The sequence below is a fragment of the Penicillium alfredii genome (assembly GCF_028826965.1).
Source record: "Penicillium alfredii strain IBT 34128 chromosome Unknown utg000005l_segment0_segment0, whole genome shotgun sequence".
Taxonomy (NCBI): domain Eukaryota; kingdom Fungi; phylum Ascomycota; class Eurotiomycetes; order Eurotiales; family Aspergillaceae; genus Penicillium; species Penicillium alfredii.
This window is the reverse complement of record NW_026622702.1, coordinates 742,624-767,806: the sequence shown is the minus strand read 5'-3', so window position 1 is coordinate 767,806 and position 25,183 is coordinate 742,624. Positions and strand designations below refer to the sequence as shown.

General features: G+C 53.3%; 11 protein-coding genes across 11 annotated transcripts; 5 read left to right on the top strand and 6 right to left on the bottom strand.

Moving 5' to 3' along the window:
- Window positions 1-120: 120 nt before the first annotated feature.
- Window positions 121-2,560, bottom strand: NUU61_003719 (uncharacterized protein; the record flags this gene model as incomplete). Its single annotated transcript, XM_056654301.1, has 2 exons — window positions 121-289; window positions 348-2,560. 2 exons carry the CDS (start codon window positions 2,558-2,560, stop codon window positions 121-123), a joined length of 2,382 nt encoding a protein of 793 aa, XP_056512328.1.
- A 229-nt stretch (window positions 2,561-2,789) lies between these two features.
- On the top strand, window positions 2,790-3,532 carry NUU61_003718 (mitochondrial 37S ribosomal protein bS18m; the record flags this gene model as incomplete). The annotated part of the gene is made up of 3 exons (XM_056654300.1): window positions 2,790-2,910; window positions 3,025-3,260; window positions 3,335-3,532. The coding sequence occupies 3 exons, from the start codon at window positions 2,790-2,792 to the stop codon at window positions 3,530-3,532; spliced, it is 555 nt and encodes a 184-aa protein (XP_056512327.1).
- Window positions 3,533-3,834: 302 nt separating this feature from the next.
- Window positions 3,835-5,778, top strand: NUU61_003717 (WD40 repeat domain-containing protein; the record flags this gene model as incomplete). Its single annotated transcript, XM_056654299.1, has 3 exons — window positions 3,835-3,850; window positions 3,900-3,988; window positions 4,048-5,778. The coding sequence occupies 3 exons, from the start codon at window positions 3,835-3,837 to the stop codon at window positions 5,776-5,778; spliced, it is 1,836 nt and encodes a 611-aa protein (XP_056512326.1).
- Window positions 5,779-6,475: 697 nt separating this feature from the next.
- On the bottom strand, window positions 6,476-7,117 carry NUU61_003716 (uncharacterized protein; the record flags this gene model as incomplete). Its single annotated transcript, XM_056654298.1, has 2 exons — window positions 6,476-6,835; window positions 7,076-7,117. 2 exons carry the CDS (start codon window positions 7,115-7,117, stop codon window positions 6,476-6,478), a joined length of 402 nt encoding a protein of 133 aa, XP_056512325.1.
- Window positions 7,118-8,260: 1,143 nt separating this feature from the next.
- Window positions 8,261-8,621, bottom strand: NUU61_003715 (uncharacterized protein; the record flags this gene model as incomplete). The annotated part of the gene is made up of 2 exons (XM_056654297.1): window positions 8,261-8,461; window positions 8,520-8,621. 2 exons carry the CDS (start codon window positions 8,619-8,621, stop codon window positions 8,261-8,263), a joined length of 303 nt encoding a protein of 100 aa, XP_056512324.1.
- Window positions 8,622-9,927: 1,306 nt separating this feature from the next.
- On the top strand, window positions 9,928-11,476 carry NUU61_003714 (TADA1 family protein; the record flags this gene model as incomplete). Its single annotated transcript, XM_056654296.1, has 3 exons — window positions 9,928-10,138; window positions 10,265-10,539; window positions 10,820-11,476. The coding sequence occupies 3 exons, from the start codon at window positions 9,928-9,930 to the stop codon at window positions 11,474-11,476; spliced, it is 1,143 nt and encodes a 380-aa protein (XP_056512323.1).
- A 481-nt stretch (window positions 11,477-11,957) lies between these two features.
- NUU61_003713 (U4/U6-U5 snRNP complex subunit PRP6) lies at window positions 11,958-14,879 on the bottom strand (the record flags this gene model as incomplete). The annotated part of the gene is made up of 1 exon (XM_056654295.1): window positions 11,958-14,879. The coding sequence occupies one exon, from the start codon at window positions 14,877-14,879 to the stop codon at window positions 11,958-11,960; it is 2,922 nt and encodes a 973-aa protein (XP_056512322.1).
- A 158-nt stretch (window positions 14,880-15,037) lies between these two features.
- Window positions 15,038-16,437, top strand: NUU61_003712 (dimethyladenosine transferase; the record flags this gene model as incomplete). The annotated part of the gene is made up of 5 exons (XM_056654294.1): window positions 15,038-15,189; window positions 15,255-15,288; window positions 15,352-15,573; window positions 15,622-15,686; window positions 15,765-16,437. The coding sequence occupies 5 exons, from the start codon at window positions 15,038-15,040 to the stop codon at window positions 16,435-16,437; spliced, it is 1,146 nt and encodes a 381-aa protein (XP_056512321.1).
- Window positions 16,438-16,481: 44 nt separating this feature from the next.
- NUU61_003711 (GTPase-activating protein GYP1) lies at window positions 16,482-18,404 on the bottom strand (the record flags this gene model as incomplete). Its single annotated transcript, XM_056654293.1, has 5 exons — window positions 16,482-16,646; window positions 16,704-16,796; window positions 16,847-17,730; window positions 17,784-18,247; window positions 18,328-18,404. The coding sequence occupies 5 exons, from the start codon at window positions 18,402-18,404 to the stop codon at window positions 16,482-16,484; spliced, it is 1,683 nt and encodes a 560-aa protein (XP_056512320.1).
- A 669-nt stretch (window positions 18,405-19,073) lies between these two features.
- NUU61_003710 (RNA-binding protein) lies at window positions 19,074-21,921 on the top strand (the record flags this gene model as incomplete). Its single annotated transcript, XM_056654292.1, has 7 exons — window positions 19,074-19,117; window positions 19,177-19,446; window positions 20,402-20,442; window positions 20,499-20,662; window positions 20,724-21,453; window positions 21,513-21,722; window positions 21,785-21,921. The coding sequence occupies 7 exons, from the start codon at window positions 19,074-19,076 to the stop codon at window positions 21,919-21,921; spliced, it is 1,596 nt and encodes a 531-aa protein (XP_056512319.1).
- A 603-nt stretch (window positions 21,922-22,524) lies between these two features.
- NUU61_003709 (transient receptor potential ion channel family protein) lies at window positions 22,525-24,774 on the bottom strand (the record flags this gene model as incomplete). Its single annotated transcript, XM_056654291.1, has 3 exons — window positions 22,525-22,832; window positions 22,893-24,416; window positions 24,477-24,774. 3 exons carry the CDS (start codon window positions 24,772-24,774, stop codon window positions 22,525-22,527), a joined length of 2,130 nt encoding a protein of 709 aa, XP_056512318.1.
- Window positions 24,775-25,183: the final 409 nt, after the last annotated feature.

Genomic DNA, 25,183 nt, shown 5'->3' with positions numbered 1-25,183 from the left:
CATCAGGAAAAGGGATACTTGAGTGATTAAGAAAATTCCCTGGCACTGCGAGCTTTAAATATTAAGAAAAAAAAAGGTTGAGGTTGGTACCCCTTCTAAAGCTGTACATATATTACGCCTCTAGATCCACACGTCGTTGACAATCCCATCGAACTTCTGTCCTTCCTCATGCTCGCTGCGCCGCGTCTCGGCCAGTTGCGCCCACAGTACCGGATATTGCTTGCTCGCCCACTCCTCCACCTGGTCCTTCCAGTATTGGTAGGGGATGGCATTATAGAACAACCCAATGCTAACGGTCCAGTTAGATTAGCGCGCACACAACTCTGCAAGGAACAGGACAAACTTACGTCGTGCGGGTGGGAGCCGCCCCAATCTCCGCCTGCATCTGGTCGATAGCCTCGGTCGCCAGCTCGAATTCGCACTGGGCCGCCATGGCCTCGATATAGGCAGTATAGAGTTGCCGATCCACAGGGATCTCGAGCTTCTTCACCTTGGCCATCATCTTCATGGCTTCCTGCGCACCGTTGTGGTACTTTTCGCACGCTCGGAAGAAGATGGCGATAGTTTTGTGTGAAGGTCCCTCGTCTGACTGGAGAATCTGCCGGAACACCGTCATGCTTTTCTCCGGCATGTCGCAAGCCGCATAGGCCAGCATCAGACTGTTCAAGACTCGCGTGTTAAGATCCACCTCCAGGTCAAGCTTGAGCATGTTATGCACGAGCTCTAGATTACTTTCATCGTGCGTGCGTGCAAGGCCCTGGAAACATCGTGCGTATGTATCGGGCTTGGGTCTGCGCGACAGGTCCTCCGCCTGGCGCATGTGCCCAAACACCAGAACGCCCAGATCACTGCGCTTGCGCTTGAAAAAAGTTGCCATAATTTCAGTTCGCACGCTGACGCCCGTCTCGGGAAATGCCACCTTCAAAAGGTTGTACATTCCCCACACATCTGAATCGCTCTGGGTTAGATCCAGGATGAAGTCTGCGAGCGCATTGCGGATTTGCGTCTTTCCTTCATCATCATACGTGCTCAAACGCGGGCGAAGTAGCTCTGACACAGCCTCCCAGTCGTGACGATAGAGGAGCATTCGTGTCAAAGCCGCGATAGTCTCTGGGTACAGGCGCACGTTTTCCTCAAAAAGTGGGTCAAGAAGAGACGAGATGTGCTGGAAAAGAGTATCTTTTTGCTTGGACAGGCAAAGCATCGTGACGAGTTTGTTGGCGAGTGGCAGGTTCTCGCTGGGCAGGGTGTTGGGGTCGATCCGCTCCTCCAGAATATCCAGCGTCTGTTCGACATCCCCCGCTTGGACGTAAGATTCCAACTGCAACAAGTAGGTTTGGCTGTTCGGCTTAAGATCCCAACGATCGGCCAGCTTTGCAAAATCAGCGACCAGTTGAGGATTCTCAATGGCATTGGCATATTGAAGCAGATTGTTCACGGTGGCAATGCTCAGTTGCTCCTTGAAATTCGGATGCGCAACAATCCATGAATCCGTTTTTTCTGCCAGGGCAGATGCATTGTTGCCCTGTGCCGCTTCCCAAAGCAAAGAGATGTCCAGTGTCTTCGCTGTAGAATCTTGCGGGAGGGAGGCGACAATGGGTTTCGCCCAGTCAAGTTCGGACTTTAGGACAGCGGATTTGATCATGGCTTCCTTGGCAGCCACCGATGGCTGGGAGTTTTCAGAGATCGGAAATTCGTAGACGGTCTGTGCCGCCGCAAACAAGTTCTGCTCGAGAAGGATCTTGAGCAACTCTTCATGAGATGCTTGATCGAACTTGTTGCCATGCGTCTCAAATTCCTCGGTGATTTTTCGTAGTTGTCTTCGGTCATCTTTGAGAGCAAACCCTTTCAGGACCGTGAGCCAGGGCGACGGCTTGACCTTGCGCAACTGACTCCAAAACTTCAACACGACATGACGGGCCTCTTCGGGGTTGCCATTCATCGACAGGAGATTGATGTAGAGAAGAAGTGCCTGTCGACCGATCTTATTGGGGCCAAAACCATGGTCCGCGCAGAGCTCGAGGAAGGCAAAGCGCGCGATCTTCTGGATGGCATCGCGGGATGCGGGGAGGCATTGCGATTCTGAGAGCACGTAAAGCATCTTTTCCAAGTTTTCCGTGGAGAAAACATTGTACCAATCCACTTCGTCCATCTCGTTTTGCTCGGCCTTGAGATGCTTCCATGTGACGATCAAGAGTCGCGCTTGGAAGCCATTGATGACACTGGGCGTTTCGACACGCGTCGAAAAGAAAACTTGGAATGCCTTGGCAAGAGTATGGTTTGGAGGGGCCCTGCTCTTGTCTGCCAGCGACCTCATCAGGTCAGCCATAGGCTTCAGACCTTTCTCGGACGGTAATGTTGACGGCTTTCCCTCGTTTGTCGGGGTTATGTTGAAGGCGAAGAGGCTGCGTCGTGACACATGGTGGAGACTAGGAAAGGAGGGCCGTACTCGGGCAGGGGATATCGTATGCAGCAGTCGATTGCGATGGCATTGGGAGAAACAGAGCGGTTCGCTGTCGAGGATTGCCCTGAACACTCGTCGGGTGAGGTGAGACTGCATGGTGGGCAAGGGAGTTTTTCAATGTAGCTGCCACAGCTGAGTGGATGCTATTTCTTTCGTCTTTTTCCCTTCGAATAAGTCGTCTTGGAGTGAGCCCTTCACAGCATGTTTGATGGTGTCCTGTTCAAAGCGAGTAGAAAGCTGGAGATTTCGGAGGCGGTGGTCTTGGCGCGAAAAAAGATCCGCTTCCGCGTTGACCCTCTCTTCCCTTTGACAACAACCAAGAGCCATGCCGAATCTCCTTTCATCCTCGTGGCTGCGTGCCGCTCCAAATGCTGTGCTCAACACATGTCGCTGGAGCTCGACTGCTGCTATGAGCGCCTTTACTTCCCAACGCGCTACATCACCGAGTAAGTGGAAGACCCGGGAGCGCTGATCCTGTGCCAATCTCATTGGTTTCGTAGATGGGGCTTAAACCATGTCAAATTCCTTGGACTAAATAAATTACTGACGGTCCAAAACAGGCCCAAAGGTCATGCATCGGCGCCGCCTCCCGAACCGGTTGAAATTCCTCCAAGACCAGAAGGCTCAGGGCGAGAGCCGAGCTCTTGAGAAATTCCAGACGCGCAATTGGAGGGCTGGTGACATTTACTCTCCTCATGACCTTAGCCCGGTGGAGATGAAGAAATGGGGCAAGCGCGGAATTGCTACCAGAGACTCTTTCGATGCGTTGAACCTGAACCCTTTAGACCTATACAAGGTATCTCTCTCTCTGTCTCTCTCTCTTGCAGAAACCATCCAGGATCCAATACTGATACTTCGTTTCTGGGGCAGAATGTTGCCATTTTGAACGAATTCCTGACCCCGTTGGGTCGTATTAAGCACCGAAACCAGACCGGTTTACGGCCTGTCAATCAGCGAAAACTCGCCAAGGCGGTTCGAAGAGCTGAAGGAGTTGGTCTCCTGCCTACAGTTCACCGACACCCTGAAATTCTCAAGGCCGACTTCAAGAGGATGATCGACGGTTACTGATGAAGAGAATGTCGGCGTTGTACAGCTCACTGAATGGCCCCTTTTCGTGTATTACTATTCCCAGCACAATTCATTTTTGTTTCCCTCTCTCTCTCTCTCTCTTTCTTTTAGATTGCAAAATCTACAGGACTTCCCTAAGGCCGATGCCTTTATAGTCCACGTAGGCCTTGGTATACCCGGGCGGGCTGGCTGTGTGGACCCCCCCCCCCGCCACGACGGACCCGACGTCAGGACATAAACATCTTCCTGCTTCCTCCTCCCTATCCCTGAACCATTCTCTGTCGTTGGTGCCCATCTTCACCATGTCAGTCACAAACGGTTCGTCTTTCCAATCCTCTGGCCTTTTCTCAAGCTGACATTTGAGCAGAGTCCATTTGGGCCGCCAGCCCCTCCACTACCCGCGGCCAACCCACCCAGCTGTCGTCAGACGCCAAGGGTGAGCGACTGGCTTATGCAGTAAGTCCTGAGAAATATTCGCTGGTCACTGGCTGTTTCTGACACTGCAATTTTTCTAGGCGAACAAATCCATCTTCCTGCGCTCCATCGACAACCCCGCAATCGCTAGGCAGTACACTGAACACAAGGCACAGACGACTGTTGCTCGTTTCGCCCCCTCTGGATTCTATGTTGCCAGTGGTGATGCCACCGGTACGGTGAGAGTGTGGGATTGCGTGGGTGAAGGAATCACCAAGGGTGACTACAGCATCGTCAATGGCCGAATCAATGACTTGGCCTGGGACGGGGACTCCCAGCGCATCATCGCCGTCGGGGACGGGAAGCAAAGATATGGACACTGTATTACCTGGGACAGTGGAAATACTGTGGGTGAAATTTACGGCCATACGCAGCAAATCAACTCCGTGTCAATCAAGCCGCAGAGGCCTCTGCGGGCGGCTGCCGCTGGCGATGACAAGAAGCTGGTTTTCTACCACGGAGCTCCTTTCAAGTTCAACATGGGAATTGGTGATAAGCACTCCAACTATATCTACGGTGTGGGATTCAGTCCAGATGGGTCGAATTTGGCCAGTGTAGGCGCAGACCGGAAGATCTGGCTCTACGACGGGAAAACAGGTGAAACCAAGGGCCAGATCGGTGAGGGGGAACACAAAGGAAGCATTTTTGGACTCTCCTGGTCCAAGGACTCCAGGAAATTCGTGACCGCGAGCGCGGATCGAACGGTCAAGATTTGGGATGTTGAAGCTGGCAAAACAACCCAGAGCTGGACCCTTGGCGAGGAGGGCGCAATGAACATCCGAGACCAGCAAGTCGGTGTGGTGTGGCCACCTGGAAGAAGCGACAACTTGCTCATCAGTTTATCCCTCAGTGGAGACTTGAACTACCTGGTTGAGGGAACTCCCAAGCCTCGACAAGTGATCCAAGGCCACCAAAAGAACATCACTTCTTTGAACCAGTCTACTACGGATGGCAACGAGACCCTGTGGACAGGCAGCTTTGATGGAAGAGTGTGCAGCTGGGATGTTGCCAGTGGTACCGCCGAAGAGATCGAAGGCGACGGCCATCCAGGTTATATTTCCGGGCTTGCACCGACGTCGGAGGGAGCTGGTAGGATTTACAGTGTCGGCTGGGACGATACAATCCGCTCCATTGATATCGACGCCAAAACCTACACTGGTAGTACATCAAAACTGAGCGGGCAACCAAAGGGCGTGGCCGCCGGAGATTCAAACGTGCTGGTGGGCACGACAGAGGCCGTTGAGATCTTCCACGATGGCAAGAAGACTGGAGAATACAAAAACAAATCTTCTGCCACGACGGTGGCAGCTCATGGTGCCATCGCGGCAGTAGGAGGCGAGGATGGATCGGTTCAGATCTGCGGTATTTCCAGTTCGGGCTTGTCGCCTCGAACTGACATTAACGCATCGCGCAATCAGATCTCCACCCTGGTTTTCTCCCCAGACGCCTCGCTCTTGGCTGTGGGTGATCTACGGGGACGTGTCCTGGTGTTCAACGTTGCCGATGGCAGCCTGGTCACGGATCGGTGGACGGCGCACACGGCGCGAATTACGTCGCTAGCCTGGAATGAGAGCGGTTCTCACGTGGTGAGCGGCTCGTTGGACACCAACATCTTCGTCTGGAGTTTGGCAAACCCGGGCGACTGGCTTGAGGTGAAGAACGCCCACAAGGAAGGTGTCAACGGTGTCGCGTGGATCGACGGAAGCGCGAAGATCGCCTCGGCTGGTGCCGACGCCGCGGTGAAGGTGTGGAAAGTAGAAGGGTTGAAATGAAGGAAGAAGGAGTGATAGAGTGAAATTAATCTTGGAAACTGTAGTATTTCTCTCTTCTTTGTTTCTGTCGCAAATCGAACAAAGTGCAAGTAGACATTGTAAGTGCGCGGTGGCGCGAGGGGTGTGGCTGTGGCCCGCTCTGCCAACACCTTGTGGACCACACCCCATCGACCGATCAGACTTGATCTCCAACCTGGACGCAAGTGTGTCCCTCTCGTATCATGATCCTCCCCCCGGTGAGCTCGCGCCAAGTTCGGACGTGAGACAAACCGGAAAATGCCGACGGCGGGAAGCTCAAGCAGCTCCCGTCGCTTCTTACGCCCCATGGTGTGTACAACACTCCAGTGCCCAAACGCCCCGACGTGGAAAATAAATGACTGGCTAACAGAGCTACTAGCTGCGACAAGCAACCTTTGTCCTCCCGCAAACCGGTCAACGTCTGAAAGGCCTGATAAACCTCCGGGGCTCCGATCCCTCGACCTCTTACGATGACGAAGACGATGAACGACGCGGACTGCTCACGGGCGAGATTGACACCTGCCAGAAAGGGTTTGGTTCAAAACTGTCGGTACAGGCACAAGAGGCATGGGAACGTGTGCATCAATTCGTCACCTCGGAGTCGGGCATTGGGGTCTTGAAATGCAGTTTGGCCTATCTGCTCGGTTCCCTTGCTACATTCATTCCTGGCATCGCTGCCCTACTCGGCCATCAGGATGGCAAACACATGGTGGCTACGGTTACTGTGTATTTCCATCCGGCGCGTTCTCAAGGGAGCATGTTCAAGGCTCTGATCTGCGCGTTTCTCGCTTTCTGCTATTCGGCCTTCCTGTCCATCACGAGCATGTTCGTTGAAATGTTCTTCCAGGACACATTGGATCTTCCAGTCCTCGGCCATGTGCTTGTTCTCATTGTGTTTTGCGGCGGCGGCCTCGGCTTTGTCGGATGGACCAAGCAGCGACTTGGTGATCCTCTGGTGAACGTTGCCTGTTCCCTTACGGCACTTTCCACCATCACCGTCTTGACTAAAGAGGGCGCGGTACAAAGCGGTGACCTTTCTCTAGCTAAAATCTTTCAAGTTCTGAAAATGGTCAGCATGGGTGTAGTGGCCGCCATGGCCGTGTCATTCCTGATATTCCCGATTTCGGCGCGCAAGCAGCTTCGTGCGAACCTGGTTACAGTCACAGACACTTTAGCGGTCATGCTTGCGATTATTACAGACAGCTTTTTGAGTGGTTCGGAAGCAGAACTCCAATCAGCGGAATTTGTTGATGCGGAAACGAGACATCGAAAGGCCTACAGCCAGCTGGACAAGCTGGTGCGAGAAGCCAAGCTCGAGCATTATGTCGTGGGAACCGAAAAAGAGTACCGACTGGAGAAGAAACTGGTGCGCTGGGTGCAAGATATCACCCATAACATGGGAGGGCTGCACAGTGCGGCCGGTCTGCAGTTCAGTTTGATCCGCGAAACCATCGCTCGTGAATCGGGCTCATCTGGTAACCAGCAAGCCACTTCCGCTCCTGTCGACTTTTTCGCGCCTCTTGACCGGTCGTGGTCCTTCCCCGACGGGTCCTTTTTGAGAGCCAATCCACCAGCGACCCGAGGAAAATTTGACTCCGGATGGAGGTGTGCGCGCCTCTGCTGAAGACGAGACGCCTGGTTCAGCTACCAAGACAGCACTCCTTCCGGCGGATGTGTTCACCATTTTCATCGGTCATCTCGGTCCATCGATGGTAAGTTGGATTGCCCTGTAATTTGCCTAGAACCGAACCTGATGGAAAACAGCGCTCGCTCGCGTTTACGTTGAAGGAGATATTTAAGGAGGTCCCATTCGGACCGGCTCCAACCTACAAAGTCTCGGTTGATGGTCGGCTTCGTACTAGTCTTGATCGAGCACTCGATCTTTACCGGGAATCGCGAGAAAGGACACTATCATCACTATATCGACAAACCGAAACCATGAAGTTCAAGAGCCACGAAGCGGAGGCGGATTTGGAAGAAGTATCGGCCAGTTGTGGCCACTTCAGCTTTTCCCTTCTTGAGTTTGGGGAGCAGCTACAAGATCTCTTGGCTATTTTGGACGAGCTGCAGCTCGAAATCGAAGAGCGACCTGGGGGACGATCCTGGGCTTGGATGAAGTTTTGGCAGTGGAAAAACACGGAGGAGCATCGGTCAGATCCTTTGGATGCCGGTATGTTCATCACCAGCGAATAGCTGGACACATGGACTAAGAACTAACTTCCACAGAATCAGCCTCCGTTGATCCTCATGTTTTAGAGGACACCCGACAGCGACAAGTATCCAACGGGTTTCCCACAGACAATAGGACCCCTGTTACTACAACGGCACAGAGAAAACTTGGGTACCGCCTTTGGAAGTCTCTCGAGTTCTTTCGACGGGACGATACAAAATACGCCATCAAGGTTGGGACCGGAGCCGCCTTATATGCCTTACCTGCTTTCCTTCCTTATACCCGACCATTCTATCAGCTCTGGAGAGGCGAATGGGGCCTGTTGTCGTACATGCTGGTCTGTTCGATGACCATTGGCGCCTCGAACACTACGGGATATGCTCGTTTTCTGGGGACGTGTCTGGGAGCAGTCTGCGCGATCTTTTCCTGGTACACTTCGACAGGCAACGTATATGGCCTCGCGTTCATGGGATGGCTGATGGCAATCTGGACCGCCTATATCACCATTGTTCGGGGAAATGGCCCAATGGGTCGTTTCATCATGCTGACCTACAACCTCTCCGTGCTGTACGCTTACTCGCTCACTCAGAACGATGCCGAGGAGGACGAAGATGAAGGGGGTGAAAATCCCATCATCACTGAGATTGCGCTCCATCGTGTTGTGGCCGTGCTGTCCGGTTGCATATGGGGTATCATCATTACTCGACTGATTTGGCCGATCAGTGCCCGGCGCCGATTGAAAGATAGCTTGAGTCTGCTTTGGCTGCGACTAAGTCTGGTCTGGAAGCGCGATCCGCTGTCGACCATGGCTCAGAAGGGAAAACCTGTCACATATATGACTCCACAGGAGAAACTGGAGATCGAACGGTTCTTGTCCCGCCTGGAGTCTCTGCATGCCTCCGCGCGTTCCGAGTTTGAGCTGAAAGGGACATTTCCTGACATCGCATATGCCAATATCATTCGCCGCACCAGGAGAATGGTGAATGCCTTCTATGCGATGAGTCTCGAGCTGGTGGAGAGTGTCACCGCCACTGAGGGTGAAGTGCGCCTTCTGAACTACACCGCGACAGAGCGGCAGCAGTTATCTGCTCGTATCAGCCATCTGCTCTCCGGTAGGCCTCTCCCAGTCTGCTTTGTCGTAACCTAAGCTAAACACATCAACAGTGATGGCTTCATCCATGAAGCTCGAGTATCCTCTGAGCGATGTCCTTCCCAGCATCGAACATGCGCGAGATCGGCTCCTCGCTCGCATCCATCGATATCGTCAGGACCATGAGGCCGCTTCGCAGACCACGGACGAGGACTGTGCGCTGCTGTATGCTTACAGTAGGTTTTCCCTCTTCCACTTATTTCTTCTACTCCCTGGGCTATCTGGAGCTGACTGGATTTTGTGCAGTTTTGGTGACTGGTCAACTTTCCAATGAAATCATGGAGATTATCGCTGAGATCGGGCGCCTTTTTGGGATGCTGAGCGAAGATGCAGTCCAGCTTACATAGAAAACTCGGAACGTACATATGTTGCCCAGGTCAGGGACTGTAATTCCATTCCTTGTAGTTCTCATAGATGGGGGCGCGTTGAGGATCGGATTTCCCACTGACACCAGGGCCTCATGGCTTTCCAACACCCGATAATTGAGGGATTTGTAGGTAGATGTAAAATATGAAATCAATTCCATAATAAACCAAGATACAAGAGGATCGTCATCGTCTGCCCGCACGAAACTGCTGAGCCGCCGTGCAGAAGGTCGCCGTTTCTGGCGGGGAACCACCAACCACTCCCTTCCTCTCTTCCTCTGTCATCGCTGCCATCGCTGCCATCGCGACTATCCATCAATCCATCCTCTTCTCCCATGCCATCATTTTCCCCGCCTTCTCTGGTCTAGTGCCTTCTGTCTCCTCCCTTGATGAAGGCGTAACTGTCCCCTCCTGCCCTTCGGCCTGCGCGCCTCTGCGACACCATCATGCAGATCGATCCGGCCGCCCTGAGCCGGACTGACGCGGCGTCCAATTCGGTCAAAAGTGCTACTCCCAATGCCTCCGCGACCATCAAGGCCTCTCGGGCCTTGATCTCCATTCCGCGCCTCGACTTGGAGCATGCCTACACCGACCTGAAAGCCGCCATCGGAGACAAGTGGGCCGAGTACAAGGAATCTACCGCTCTTTTCTTGCTAGGTAAGATATACTGCGCATGAATTTATCTTAACCGATTGCTCCCATGCAAATCCTATTGGGGGTGCTGTTGCCCCCGGCAGAGTTTGATATCCGCTTGCTGACCTCCCTGACCTTGGTCGGTTGTAGGACATTTCAACCAGAGCGAATACGCGTCACGAATCGACCATATTATATGCGCCGATGTGAAAACAGAACATCTTCATAACAATTTTGTGTGCGCGCTGATCGGAAATCTCACGCGAGACCTTCCCGACCATGGCGTCGCAAACTGGGTATCAGCGAATGATAAGCCCTCGGTGGTATCCAAGCCGATCTCGGGGGATGCAGCGGAGCAAAGACTCAAAACGGAGGTTATGCAACTGCCCCCAAGAGACCGTCGGCGAATCAAGGAATTTCCGGAGGTATTGCCACTAAGGATCTCGACATCCAACACGGAGATAGGATGCTAACGACTGCCAGCGCGATCCCAACGAGGCAATACCAAGCGAATTAGAGGAATACCACCTAGCCAAGCAGATCAAGTTACCCAGTCAAGTACCTGCCAGTGCAGGTGGATTGAACAAGACCAGTAAGACGATTTTGCTCCCTCTCTCTGTCTCCGCAACCCAGACATTGTTTTCGCTCCCCACTTCTTCAATCCAAGAGAGGCTCTAACAATTGCGCTCAAATGCAGACTGGGAGTTGGAGATTCGAAAACGCTATGCGCAACCTCTCGCTTCAGAGACTGGCGAGTTCCCCGATGCCGAATCGATTCACGCCCGGATGGTCCCCATTTGCTACGAGGAATCCTTGCCCAGTGGGGCTGCTCTTCCTTGCGCGGAACTCATGGCGATTGCGACGGAGACTTTTGTGAAGGAAGTTTTGTCTGCGGTGTTTTCGCGCACCCGATCCAACGGCCCCTCGGGTACCATCAACAGCATGATGATGCGCAAATACCGGGAACAACTCGAGCGAGAGGAGCTTGCATACACTCGAGGCGAAATTACTAAGGATACCGCAACAGGTCTCCTACCCGTCGAGGCGAAAGAGGCGGGTCTTCGCAGGCCGTTGGGAGTCAGAGATCTCCGGTTATCGCTTGAGCTTGGTAGTGGGTCTCTTGGACATATGCCTCTGGTCGTAGACCAGATTATGGGCGGATATTTTGAAGATGAACTCGAGACCGAAAAGCAAGACCGCTTGGAGAACGGTGTGGGTGAACCGCATGAGACGAAGATCTCCGAGGACGAGATGGATGTGGACGACGACGAATACCCATCGGACTGGGACGGTGACATCGCAGCAGCAGACCAAGACCAGTTAACCTCGTTGCTCGACGAGTGTCTATCTATGGCCGCATGATTATGGGCCTCTCGTTCCAGTTCAATTCGAGCAGGAACGCATCACCACATGACTTGTTTCTCTTATTTCTCTTTCTTGGTCTGGACGGTGGGTCACGGCGTCTCGGAAACTGTCAAGGGAGGCACCGTTTTGAGGTGTCGCGCTTTTTTTGCATCTGGTTTTGGAGCTCTTTGGCGATAGGTCTTTTTTTGTTCCCCTCGCCTCGGCTTCGTTTGTATAGTATCTCTACTCGCCGGGCACGGCGACGCTGGTGAAAGGGGGTTGGTTTTCACAACCCACCCCCCAAAAAAGACCAAAAAACAACATGGTCTCTGATGAAGAGGTCAAGTTTATTCGATACCCATGAATTTGATTTGTTTGAAGTAAACATTTCCGTAAAGGACTAGATCTTTGATATTGGCTTGCATCTCAGCGACCAAAAAATAAGCATAGAAAAAAACGCCCGTTAAGAATACATCCACAGAATACACGCCTTGGCTGGTCAGTCGATAGCTTTTGCAACTGCCTTCAAAATCTCCTCGGTCGACTGGTGCGCATTGGCCGGGTCCTTGGCCAGAGACTGCCATACTTCGCCGTGCTTCGGTTCGGTCGTGACGCATTTGGAGATGACGTCGGACCGTTTTTCTTCAGTGCCATGCTGCATCAAGAACTTGTAGTACCAGGCCCAGCCATCGCCATAGTCGCTGTCCGAGACAATTGCTTTCTCGAACCAGGTCATTGCCTTCTCTAGCCGCCGCTCGCCCCAGAAAATTCGCGCCACGGTTATGAACAGGATCGGGTCGTTGTCGACCTTCTTGATGGCTTCCAAGCTGCGCGCCTTGCGCTGGGCCCGGGGTTCGAGGTGCCAGATACTCTCGCTCCAGAGGAGCCCCGACGTTGGCACTTCTTGCAGAGCTCTCGCCATCAGGATCTTGGCTTGCGCGATGTTGTTTGCGCGGCGCTCCACTCGCACGCTCTCCGTCCAGAGCTCGGGACTCTGAGGAACAGCAAGGCGAGCCCGGTCGAGGACTGATCGCGCCCGAACCACGGCACCCGCTTTTTCTTCCAATCGCGAGGCCAGGAGCCAGAGTGCGACAGACTTGGAGCAGGCCCGGGTGCCGGTTCCATACGCCTCGCGTGCCTGCGGGAATTTGTTCTGGGCCTCGTAGATCTGACCCTTCATCATCCACAGCTTGTCGGCCTTTGGGTAGAGCTGCAATCCTTGGTTGACCAGGTCTAGTGCATCGTCGATGTTGCCCAAGTGTCGCTCAAACGCAACGCTCTTGATCCATACGCGGTCAGTGCCAGCCTCCCGACGAGCAGTAGCAAGAAGTTCTCTGGCCTGGTCCGTTTGTGTGGCATCCGCCTCCAGTTTGACGGCGGCGAGCCAAATATCTTCGTTGTTGGGATTTTGGTTGAAGGCACGGCCCAGGACTCTTCGGGCGTCATCAATTTCGCCGGCCTGCCATTTCTCCTTGGCAAGCTGCAGCCAGATCTCCTCGCTCTGAGGGCATGCTTCAACGGCTTTTTCGAGAATCTGCCACAGCGCCTCTTTGCTGCCATGATTGCGTTCCAGATCGGCCGCTGCGAGCCAGATGGAGCGGCGGTTGACAAACACCCGCAGTGCGTAGGCGTAAATGGCCCGCGCAGTCTCGTATTTACCTCGAGCAATACTGGACTTGGCATCGTCCATCCAGATATCTTTCCGGTCATCATCCTCATCCAGGCCCCAGCCTAGCGTTTCCCGAACAATAGCACCGCAGGTGAGGATGGCTCCCTCTTCTTCACATCGTTCAGCTTCCGCGATCCACTCTTCACGCTTCAGCATCGCGTTCTCTCTGGCCAGAGACTGCACAGCACGTCTCATAACATTGACCTTTTCAAAGGTACCCATCTGCTCCTGAAGTCGAGCTGCGGCGATCCAAATTTCGTGACTGGTGGGAACGGCTTTGCGAGCGGCGTTCAAGACCTTCTGTGCATTCTCGGGGGTCTCGAGGCGAGCCAAAGCCATCCAGAGCTCTACTGACAAAGGAATCATTTCGACCGCCTTAGCCAGCAGTAGGCGTGCATCCGCAGGATCCTCCTCCAGATTCACGGCTTCTTTCCAGATCTGAACGGATTGTGGGATGTGCAGAATGGCCTGTCGGAGGACATTCTTTTTAGCTCGAGCGTCCGTTTCCAGCTTCATGGCTTCTGTCCAAAGCCTTGTCGAGCGATCATTATTCTTAATTGCGTTTGCCGCAATGACCTTCGCATTGTGGCCCTCGTTCAGTCGAATATTTTCGAGCCATGCGTCTTCGCTCTTGGGGGAAAGCTCACATCCCTTGGCGATGATATTCCTAGCGGCGACAATCCGACCCGCAAGCTCCTCAAGACGAGCAAGCGCAATCCAGCCAGGCGCATGTTTGGGGTTGGTCTTGGTGACAGACTCCAGGAGAACCCGGACCCGCTTAATGTCGCCCACCTCGACCTCACCGGCCTTGAGCTCGGACTGCGTCAAGCTGGTAAGATAGCCTTTGGGGTCGATATTGGTTGCACTACCTGACGAGGTATCCGCAGATGACCCCAGCGCGGCCTGGTCGAGTCGGACCTTCAAGACCTTATCACGCGCCGCACCGATGTCCGCAAAGTTCGTCATCGTACCATCGCCGCCTTCCCCCTCGCGGGCGTCCGTTGGCGTGCCATCTTCGGCAACGGTCGTATCAAATTGTGCCGAGTCTCTCGCCCCAGCAATGACGCTGTCCGGAACCGCGTAGAAACGCTGCCGCAGGTTTTGCTTTGCTCGTCGATTCTTTCCCGTCAGGTCGCCCACCTCGGGAAGGTTGGCCCAGTCTTCCTCGGAAACGGCTGCCAGCGATCGTTTGAGGTCGGCGAACTGCTGTTGAATTTTGGGGTTTTTACGTTCGTAATCTTCTTGTTCTTGCTGTTCACGAGTTTCCCTGTTGGTGGCAAACAATTCAAGTCGGTAATCTGTTCCAAACAACCGGGGCAGGGGCCCGATGAACAAATGGTATTTGAAGATCGAGCGGGGAAAAGAGACTAACCTTCGAATTTTGCGACGCTTGTCCATCTTCTCATCTACCTCCCGGTAAATGCGATCGGCTTCATCGTCCTCCTGGTCGAATTGCCCGTACGCGAACAGTCCGACCTCGTTGTCGGGATCCTGGAAGCGCTCATCTTCTTCCTCTTCCTTCTCTTCCTTCCCACCTTTCTCGCGTGTAGTAGTGCCGTATGCAGTAGGCGGGGTGGCTCCCAGAAGCTGCGCTCTCTTCGTCAGAGCCGCCTGGATCTGTTCGGGCGTAGGACCTTCTCGCGCGGGTCCCAAGTCGGAGCGGGTGGTGAAGCCTGTCGCACCACGGCCCAAACCAGCGACGTAGTTTTCGGGCGCTTGCTGGCTCAGAAAATCCTTGCGTCCGGACGCCATGCTGTATGGGCACGGAGGATCGAGAGCTTCTGGCGCAGAAGGGTAGATGGCGGGCGCAGAAAAGTAAACCCGACGCAATCTTATCGGCAAAAAAAAGGTTGCCCTGTTGACGGCACCCTCCCTCCCTCCCTCTCGTCTTGGTACAATTCAAGCCCAAAATGCCCAAGGTCAAGCAGAAGAAGCGCAACAGCGCTTCTCAGTCCCATGCATTTTCTGATGCCGCCGCCAAAACTAAGGCTGCCAATAGCATCTTCAAAATGAACACAGATATCGGCCAGCACGTCTTGAAAAACCCGGGTATCGCTGCGGCGTGGGTCTACCTAATCTTTCCCCTGCGCCTCTCAGGATATGACTTAGGCTGACGGTTTACAAAAGCATAGTCGACAAGGCAGAGCTCAAACAAAGCGATGTGAGTTGCAGCCACAGCACCCCTCAACCACCCCGCATAGACTGACTGATTGTCTATCTCTAGGTCGTCCTTGAAATTGGTCCCGGAACCGGTAACCTGACGGCTAAGATTATGGAAAAGGCCAAGAAGGTGATCGCGGTGGAATTGGATCCTCGTATGGCCGCCGAGGTGACCAAACGCTTTCAATCTACCCCGGCCCAAAAACGTCTGGATGTCATTCTGGGAGACGTGATGAAGACCGAGCTTCCATATTTCGACGTGTGCATTAGCAACACTCCTTATCAGGTAGGCTCCTCCAACATCTCGCATTGATATGGCTCTAACTCGATCCAGATTTCTTCTCCTCTCACCTTTAAACTGCTGGCTACCTCACCGGCACCCCGGGTCTGCATTCTCATGTTCGTGTTTCACGCATCTATTGTTTTTGCATCGCTATTATGTCCCATGAAAACTCATATATTCTTCTGAAAATCTAGGTTTCAACGGGAATTCGCGTTGCGGCTGTTTGCCAAGCCCGGCGACAAACTATACAGTCGACTGTCCGTCAACGCCCAAATGTGGGCGAAGATTGATCACATTATGAAGGTCGGCAAAAACAACTTCAAGCCCCCGCCGCTGGTTGAGTCAAGCGTGATCCGCATGGTTCCCAAGAACCCGCGGCCGCAGATCAATTATGAGGAGTGGGATGGGCTCCTGCGAATCGCATTTGTTCGAAAAAACAAGACGCTCCGGTCCAGTTTTATCGGTACCCCGAGCATCATGAACATCTTAGAAGCAAACTATCGGACTTGGTGCGCACAGAACGACATCCCAGTCGAGGATGGTCCGGCTGAAACCGCCGATGGCGATGCAATGGATATGAGCCACGAGCAGGGCGATGACGAGGGACCCGACGAAACCATGGACATGGATGAGGACGACGATGTTCCGGATTTCTTCAAGGAAGAGACTAGTCGCATGCAGGAAGCGCTGAAGAACCAGCCCGCACGCAAAAAGCGAGGGAAGGTCGCGGAGCTCGTCCGCGAGAAAGTGCGCCAGGTCTTGGAAGACGAGAGCGGGCTTGCTGACAAGCGGGCAAGAATGTGTGATGAAAATGATTTCCTGAAGCTGTTGTGGGCGTTCAACCAGAAAGGCATCCATTTCAACTGATCCGACCATGGAAGCTAGGATCGGATGATGAATTATGATTACTATCAATAAAAGATACCATTTTCCGGAGGCACATCACCCGCAGGTCGAAGATGAGCGCGCGAGTCCTGGAATAGGCTCTGCCAGATAAATGCTTCACTGAGCAAGAGCTCGATATCCTTTTCGGTCCAATCTTTCGTAGGTAATGCTTGGAGAAACATCATGATTTCCTGCATGGAATTAGTCCACTTCCGACATCCGCCTCTCAGCACTCAAAAGGCGCATACCTGGAAATCCATCTTCACCAGCTGGTCGGTCCACTTGACCAAAAACGCGGCGCAGACATACAGATGAAACCGCGAGAAGCCCTGCTCCTCAGCCTGCAAGGATCGTCAGTCTCGAAATGAAAACGAGGGGAGAAGTAACGAACCATGTACGTATCCCACATGCGTATCGTGTTCTTGATGCTCATTTCCCGCATGAGCAAGCAGTTCATCCATCGGAAGCTGAATTGCATAAATTCAACTCCTTCGCTTTCTAGGTGCTTGGCGAGAGCCGAGTCGATGCGCATCGTCAAATCACGCAAGGCTCTGACCTGTCGATGGATCCCCGGCTGGGCGTATATGTAGTTATCTTGGATCCCGTCAAGCAGCTTCGAAATGCACCAAAAGGTGTCCGCTTCCACCGCATCCAGCACGCTCCGGGGCAATTGCCCCGGATCCATGCCTTCTTCAACATTCAAATCGGTAATGTACATCCCCAGGAAAACCTGCCAGAATGGTGTGACTAGGTCATTAATGCCCTGCACATAACCACTCGCGGGATGTCGGATCGCCCACACATAGAGGATGCGTTCCAGGGACCGTTGAGTTGCTTCGTAACCGTAAAGTGGAATATGGGGGCTAGTCCGCGGAACATCGATGCTGATCTGGTGCCAGATGGCTTCGTCTAGGCCTCTGCCACGCTTTGTGCTCGAGGCAGGAGGGTTGCTAGCATTAGATCCGCTCCCTCGTTCAAAGGCCTGTCGGACTCCGTCCAAATATTCCTTACGCTTTCGCTCCAGCGTCGAGATGCGCCGTTCACTGTTCGTGGGAAGATACCCAAGTAGAAGCTGCCAAGTCATCGCCCGCACTTCATCTGGGGTTCCTGACCAGGCCAAGTCTCGCAGTTCGGTCACGGACACGGTGCTTGCTTGCAGGATGCGTTTGAATTTATTGATTCGCGAGATCCGACTCGAGTGCATCTCTCTCTCCTTGGGCGACGCATTCGTCGGTGGTGCGGAATGATTGATGAGGTTCAGGGCATTGGCAGGGTCTTCACTGAATGTCAGCGCACTCTTTGCTTCAGGTTTAGCAGAATCCCCCCACCTTGTAAAATGTCCTTGTACTGAGGTCGAAGGATTTTCCCGTCGCCTTTCCGGGATGAGGGATACATGGGGCTTCCACGTTCTTCGGCAATATCTGAGCTATTCGTTCGCTGCCGGTTGGTAGCTGCCAATCCATGCCCCAGAGCCGGCGGGTTTCCTCCGACACCGACGCCAGGGCCAATGTTCTGGGGTTTCAAAGGAGCTGTCTTTTTCCGCCGCATGCTGGCCAAGCTCGGGAGTCCAAATTCGTCTTCATCATCGTCATACACAATTTCATCATCGTCGTCGTCGTCGTCCTCGTGACCCCACTCGTCACCACCTTTGACCATAATACCAGCGTAGGGTTCTCGCGGAGGCGATGCAATCGCATTTCCAGATCGAGAGCCAAAATGCGATGCCGGGTATGGGGCATACGGCCCCGATGTTCGACTTGGTGTTCTAGGGCGTGAATGGGACGAAACATCCCTGCCAAGGAAGACACTTGTCAGCCCATCCTCTCCAGTATACAATTGAAACAGACTTGGAAAGTCAACGGGATAACCAACTGTAAAATGCTAGCATGGGAGTATGAAGCACCCACTACCGTGTTCTGGCCATAGATCTTCGACGACCCTTGGTTCATGGGCGTTGTCCGGCCGGCCCAAAAGGGTGAATCTGTACGTCTTCACAGCAAATTAGTATTGACAACGCCACTCAATTGGGAAGCCATAGAGAAACGAGGGGTGGAAGACCTACTCCGAATTGTCTGCGAGTCCAAATGGAAGTTGAGATGAGCTATGTCCCGCTGATATGCAAGGGGATGTGTGTGGTACGAACCAACCTGGACCATTTCCTAGGGCATATTGTCAGCTCACTATCTCAGTAAACCAAGAAACCGGAATAATGAGCTTACCTGCCCCTTTTTATGAGCCATGATGGACTTCGCGGACTTCGCGGACTTCGCTGGGGGGCGATCTCATGTAGAATTCGAGACGTGCGGGGCCAGCAGGAGCGTGTCGGGTCCCCAGCAGGCCATGTAGAAAAAGAGCTTAGATATATTGACGGGGATTTAAAAATGCATTGGTGTTTCAAGCAAGCTCAGAGCAAATCTCCCACACGGCAAGGGAGGTCGACCTAAGGAGCTGCATCTGCCATGAATGCTGCTCCCGTCTGCTCCCCCGACCCGTGTGTATGTAAGCGCCTTTCTCCGCTTTCCTCCTCGTCACTTTCGCTTCTTCACACTTCCTGCAACCATTCGGCACCCCATTCTTTCTTTTTTTCTGTTTCGTCTCTCCCTGCCACAATTGTCACCATGGCTGAACCCCAGGATAACGAGGAGGATCTATTTGCCGATCTGTATGGTTTCCGCTTGATACCTGAAAGAGCTTATCTCTGATTAAATGCTCCTTTTGCAGGTACGATGCCGATGAGTCTACGAATCGCACGACGTCGGCCGTGGAAGCCCCAGCACCCGAACAAACGACAGCCCCTGCGCTGCCCACGGAAGCCGCTCCGTCCTATGAAACTGCCCCTATTGACACCCAGCCTGTCCATAACGTGTCGCAACCGTCTGGATTCGACGCGGGTATTCACAATGGCTCCGGCCAAGAGACTAGCCTGGTCAATCCAATGGCCGCTGCCCCTCTAGACAACGAGTCCCAGGGGACGGGAATCAAGGAAGACGGGTAAGTGAATTGATTGTGTTCCCCGCATACCCTTGTGTTTGAAATCCTACACCCATTACGGATCTTCGTCTGGCGATATCTGCATGGTACGCGTCCAAGGTGGTGCCTGGTGCTATTCATGATACTTTACTATGCTGCGGGGAGTTGGAGTGAGACTCGCCTGGCCCTGGCCCTGTCTCTGTGGACCTTTCGAGACTCTGAAGTGGTTGGGAATGCATGTCTTCGGTTTGGTGGCCACGCACACGACCGGGCTCGAGCACACTGATCTGCGTGTCCGTGTGAGGAAACGGATTTGAACAAACTGCCACATTCGAAGCTTCCGGCATCCACTCTACCTCGGCTTAGAATATCAACACCACAATTGTCGGGAGTCCCAGACTCAACCAATCCACAAAAGTCGGGGCAAAAGGTCGGACCCCTGCGCGAAGAAGTTTCGCTGCGAGCCACCATATATAGTACAGCCGATACTATATAGCTTCTTGTCGATATACCTTTAGAGCAGAGCAAGGAGTAGCAACGGCTGTCTGATGGGAGGCTATCATACTCTATTAGACAGGCACAAGGTTCCCTTGGTCTGGCTCAGACAGAGAGACAGTGACAATTCACTTATTCCGCCTGAACTTCTGGCTCTCCGCTTCCACCTTGTCCGCTTCTCCCGGCCATCTACCCTTCTCCAGGGAAGCAGAAAAAAGAGAGTCATGAACGACACCACTAGGCTCATGTAACCTAGTGGACTTGAGCTCCGTGCTATAAATCCCGGGTTATCGATCTGTCGCCTCTACTCGGGGATGGCAGTTGACAAAATTCTTCAACCTATACTCGTGAATAGCAGCTTGGCGCCACCAGCACATAAACCACCTTGTTGTTTTGTTGTTCTTTGTCTCCGCGGTCTTTTTCATTGGAAGGAACGCATACATCGAGATGCAGGATTTACGCTAATATTTGAGGTGGCTAGGAAAATGTTCATCGGTGGCCTGAACTGGGAGACTACAGACCGTATGTGCCGGGACCATGCTGGAACCCTGAAGATACCCTAACTGGTTTTGAAACAGAATCTCTGCGAGACTATTTCTCTCAATTTGGCGAGGTCCAGGAGTGCACGGTGATGCGCGACAGCGCTACTGGACGCTCGCGTGGCTTTGGTTTTCTTACCTTCCGGGACCCCAAGACAGTCAACACAGTCATGGTTAAGGAGCACTACTTGGATGGTAAAATCGTAAGAGCTCCCAACAGGAAGATAGCTCGCTAGATAGGCGACCCGCTAATATGCTTCATAGATTGACCCTAAGCGAGCTATTCCTCGGGATGAACAAGAGAAAACAAGCAAAATCTTTGTCGGCGGTGTGAGCCAAGAGGCCACTGAACAGGACTTTAAACAGTTCTTTATGCAATTTGGTCGTGTGGTGGACGCCACGCTCATGATTGACAAAGACACAGGACGACCTCGTGGATTCGGCTTTGTGACTTTCGACAGCGAGGCTGCTGTCGAGGCAGCCTTGTCGCGGCCCCTTGACATTCTGGGTAAGCCAATCGAGGTGAAAAAAGCCCAGCCCCGCGGCAACCTGCGAGACGATGATGATCGCCGAGGCCGTCGAGGCCGGGATGGATACCGAGACATGAGCCAGGGCGATGGAGGCCAGCAGCAGCCGGGTGCGGCGCAGGGAATGCCTGGGGGTCTCACTCCGCAGATGATGGCACAGTACTGGCAACGGATGCAGCAGTATTTCGTGATGATGCGCCAACAGATGGCCGTCGCAGCCTCGCAGGGCCAAGGAATGGGCGGTGGCATGGGCCTGGGTGGCATGAACCCAGCGATGATGCAGCAGATGCAACAGATGCAAATGCAGCAGCAGATGGGTGGCAACCAGCAGCAGGGCGGGATGAGTCCCAACCCGCAAAGCCCCGGCTCGCAGCAAAACATGCAAAACATGATGAACCCGGCCATGATGCAGCAGATGCAGAACCAGAGCCAAGGTGTACAAGGCCAGATGGGCGGTGGTGCCAATGGTACGAGACCCATTTGTCCCCCCTCCCTACACTTACACAGATGGTTAACCGTCGACTAGGACCCGGTTACAATGCCCAGGAACAGATTGCGTTCGAACAGCAAAAGTACGAGCAGCAGCAGGCTCGCCGCGTCGTGGACAACCGTGCCTTCTCGCCATACCAGCAAGGCGGGCCTACTTCGTGGGAGGGCATGTACGACGAGGTGCCCCAGCCCAATATCCCCACTGGACCCCAAGGTATGACCCGTGCTGGAAGTATTGGGAGCAGCGGTATGGAATGTCCATGTTGTACCCCGTGGGCTACCTTATATGCTAATCAATGAGTTGAACAGGATCGACTCCCCAGCCTCAGAGTGCTGCCCCAGCCAATGCCCCCACGGGACCTCGAAACGCCGGCAAGCCTGGCGCCAACTACCGTGGCGGTGGTCGAGGAGGGCATCGCGGATTCCACCCCTATTCTCGCGGTTAGACTGCGGGCCTGTTTCGTTCTTTTCCAAGTCTGTTTACTAGGGCGAATCCGGTTCTATGGAGGTTCTCCTTTTCGTTTCTTTTCTATTTCCTGTTTTTCTGTGTTTCTGTATTTCCCCCAATTCTTGACCGGCGAGTTTCATCGGTGTGGGTATGGTCTGGATTTTTACGTGAATAAAAACGATCGTCGATGGTTTATCCCAGTCCTCGGGGTTCTGTGGTAACTACTTCTTGAGTTCATTACGATCCTTGCCTTCCAGTGCTTCGAGGGTGTAGTGGGGGGATCCAAGGGAACTTTTGGAAGGTCTTCTATTGTTTTTTTCCCCTAGACCTCAACATGTACACTCATATGCTTGGTTCAACGCTGGAAACAAAGAAAGACAGAGACAGGGATAGATCCAGGTGCAAAAGAATGGAACAAATCAAACATAAAATAAAGGTTATGTAGAGAGGCAAAGGAGTGTCACAGAATCCAGGATGGAATCAGAAAATCAACCATGTCGAACACGCTAAAATCGGGGGAACAAATCAAACCGCTGGTTACAAGACGCATGTCGGCTCAAAAGGTGAAGAGAAAAAAGCTGGGAAAAGCAGATGGCAACGCTTAATAGGCCATGCCATAGCCTGGTTTCGTGGGGTGGTGGCCTTCAAGCGACGGGCTACGGCCCCGGCTATTTCGGCTGTCTCGACTCGAGCCCCGGGCATGTGCCACACCATAGTCTGCTTGCACCAGACGCTCGGTGCTGCCGGTAGACCCAGGTCGGGCTTTGGACTGGTCCCGATACGATTCGTACGGGGCCGCGAAGTTGAATTTGCTCATCTCCGCATAATCCTTTCTCGGAGGATGCTCCATCAGAAGGGATTCTCGTGCGTCCAGAGGAGTGAGGTCGTCCATGTCGCGGTTTGCTTTTTCTAGAAGGGGAAATTTCAGGTTAGCATAGACAGGAGATAACGTGGAATGGCTCAACTCACCAGCTTCTCTGCGGCGCTTGGCGTGGGGGTTCTCCCGGCAGCACACAATGATGGCATTGACCGCAATGAGGATAGCGAGAACACCAGTGAGAGTCGATTGGATGACAATGAGGGCGATGCCAGTGACAGTCTTGGTGGTTTGGGAGAGCCCGAGCTCTTCCACAAAGACCAACACGCAGCCCACCGACAGAACCCGCACGATCTGGATGGTAATGTTGATTCCCATGCACGATTTAGTGGCGTAGGGGCGGTTCCATAGCAAAAGGGTCAGCAGCAGGGCCTCGACGATCAATTGGCCCGCACTCTGAACCAGACCGTGATTCTGCGCTCCGGCGATGATGCACCCCTTGGCAAACGAGTACACAATGATCGGAACAAAGAGCCACCAAAAGTCTTTCTTGTAGTTGTCATAAAAGAGGCTGTACTTGCGCCAAGTATCCTTGTTCTCGTACAAGCTCGAGGCATCCCCTTCAAGTTCCTTGTACTTGCGAGCCTTGATGAAGATGCGCACGGTAAAGAAGATGAGGATGGCTGTGAAAAGGACCAGGGTGACAGCCGCCAGAAGCTTGGCGGCCCACGAATCGCCGTTCCGAAGCTGATAGACACAATACAGCACCCAGATACTGTAGAGAACGAGAATCATGTTGGTGATGGTACGTGCCATCAAACCCCAGTAGTCTTTGCGAAAGTTGGTGAGTTTCTTGGGGAAGTTTCCATACAGCGCCCACGCCTCCAGGATCACCTTGAAAAGAAGAATGCCGACGACGACAACAGCAATGACTATGGCAAAGATGAGAAGCACAGTCATAAAAATGTCTGCGGAGGGAATCATGAGCTCCTTCGACAGCTCCTCGACTCCAGACACGAATTTATGACTACCACTGTCGTTGTCGCTCGAGCCGCTCGACACACTCGCATCGGAGGAAGTGTCAACCGACCGGGGGAGCAAGTCAGCAACCTGGAACATCATGTTCAAACCCCGTTTCGTGGCAGAAGACCCGCTAGAGCTCTGGCTGGCTTGGTGCAGTGATTCATAGCTGTTGTCGGTCAGATTGCCGCCCGTCGATTGCCGAAAGTTGTCGATAGATTTCTGCATGTCCGCCCACGGGATCAGGCCCGTACTCCAAGCAAAGTTTCGGGAGAAGCTGCGATAGACCGGAGGGTAGCTGACGCTCAGCATGCCGTTGGTGGCCATGGTATGGAACCAGCCCATCACATCGCCAAAACTCGGACTGGAGGACGGCGCACCGGTCTGCCCGGCCGTGGCAAGAGCGGATAGGCCACTCAGTGCAAGAGCGGCGGCTGCAATCCCGGCCGAGATATAGGTGACTGCTTTGACATTCGCAGATTTGCCGTTGGATAATTGGGATTCAACACAGGCAATGTCGTTGCCGTCCTTCGATTTGAGAACCATCTTGGCCTGTCCATCCAGATCGGGGATGGAGAAAGCAATCGAGGGGATCTGGCTTGCATAATTGGACGGGATAGGAAGCTCACCCTGGGCCCCAAAAGTTCCCTTGGGGACTGCGGCAAGTCAGGTCAGATTCTTGTACACAGCGCCTATGGGCTGGGGAAGGGACTTACCAGGACAGAGTTTAGACACATGGACCTCATCACCACATGGATCGAAGGACCGGGTGTAAACCTCCTTGCCATAGGCCGTGACCGTTAATGAGGCATTGACATACTGTTCCTTCGCATTGGTTCCACCCACGTCGAAAAGCACCTTGTTGGAGGAATGAGTGTAGGTGACATCCAGCTTTTTGACCTTGATTTCAGAGTCCTTCATGCACAGGTTGAATCCGCTTGTACTCAATTTGTCGGCCGCCAGAACTTGGGGCAGAGTCCCCATGCCCAGGAGGGCCCAAATGATGTTCCGCATGTCGGTTCGATGCAAAGATCGACGCCGTGCCAGGCCAAACTAGAATCTTTTGGTGCCAATTGGGGGTTGAGTCATCAAGGATCTATGTCTCAATGGATATGCCGAGATTCAAAGGGCGTCCGCGCGAGGTGCAAGGTCGGATTACCACGGATGGAACGAGGTGATGGGATCTAACTGAGTAAGAAATGGGGCAGGATCAACCTGCAAGTCAAGAAAAAAAAGAAGAAGAGGAAGAAAAGAAGATAATTGAAGAAAGAAAGGGACGCAGAAACAGCGCGGTGAGTTTGGGGGGTCTCTAAGACACTGGGATCAGATGGTGATGCGAGACAACGAGTGTGGCTGGGGAAGAGACTGGAGAGAGAGAGAGAGAGAGAGGACAAGGAAACGAATGCAAGATCCTCGATGAGAA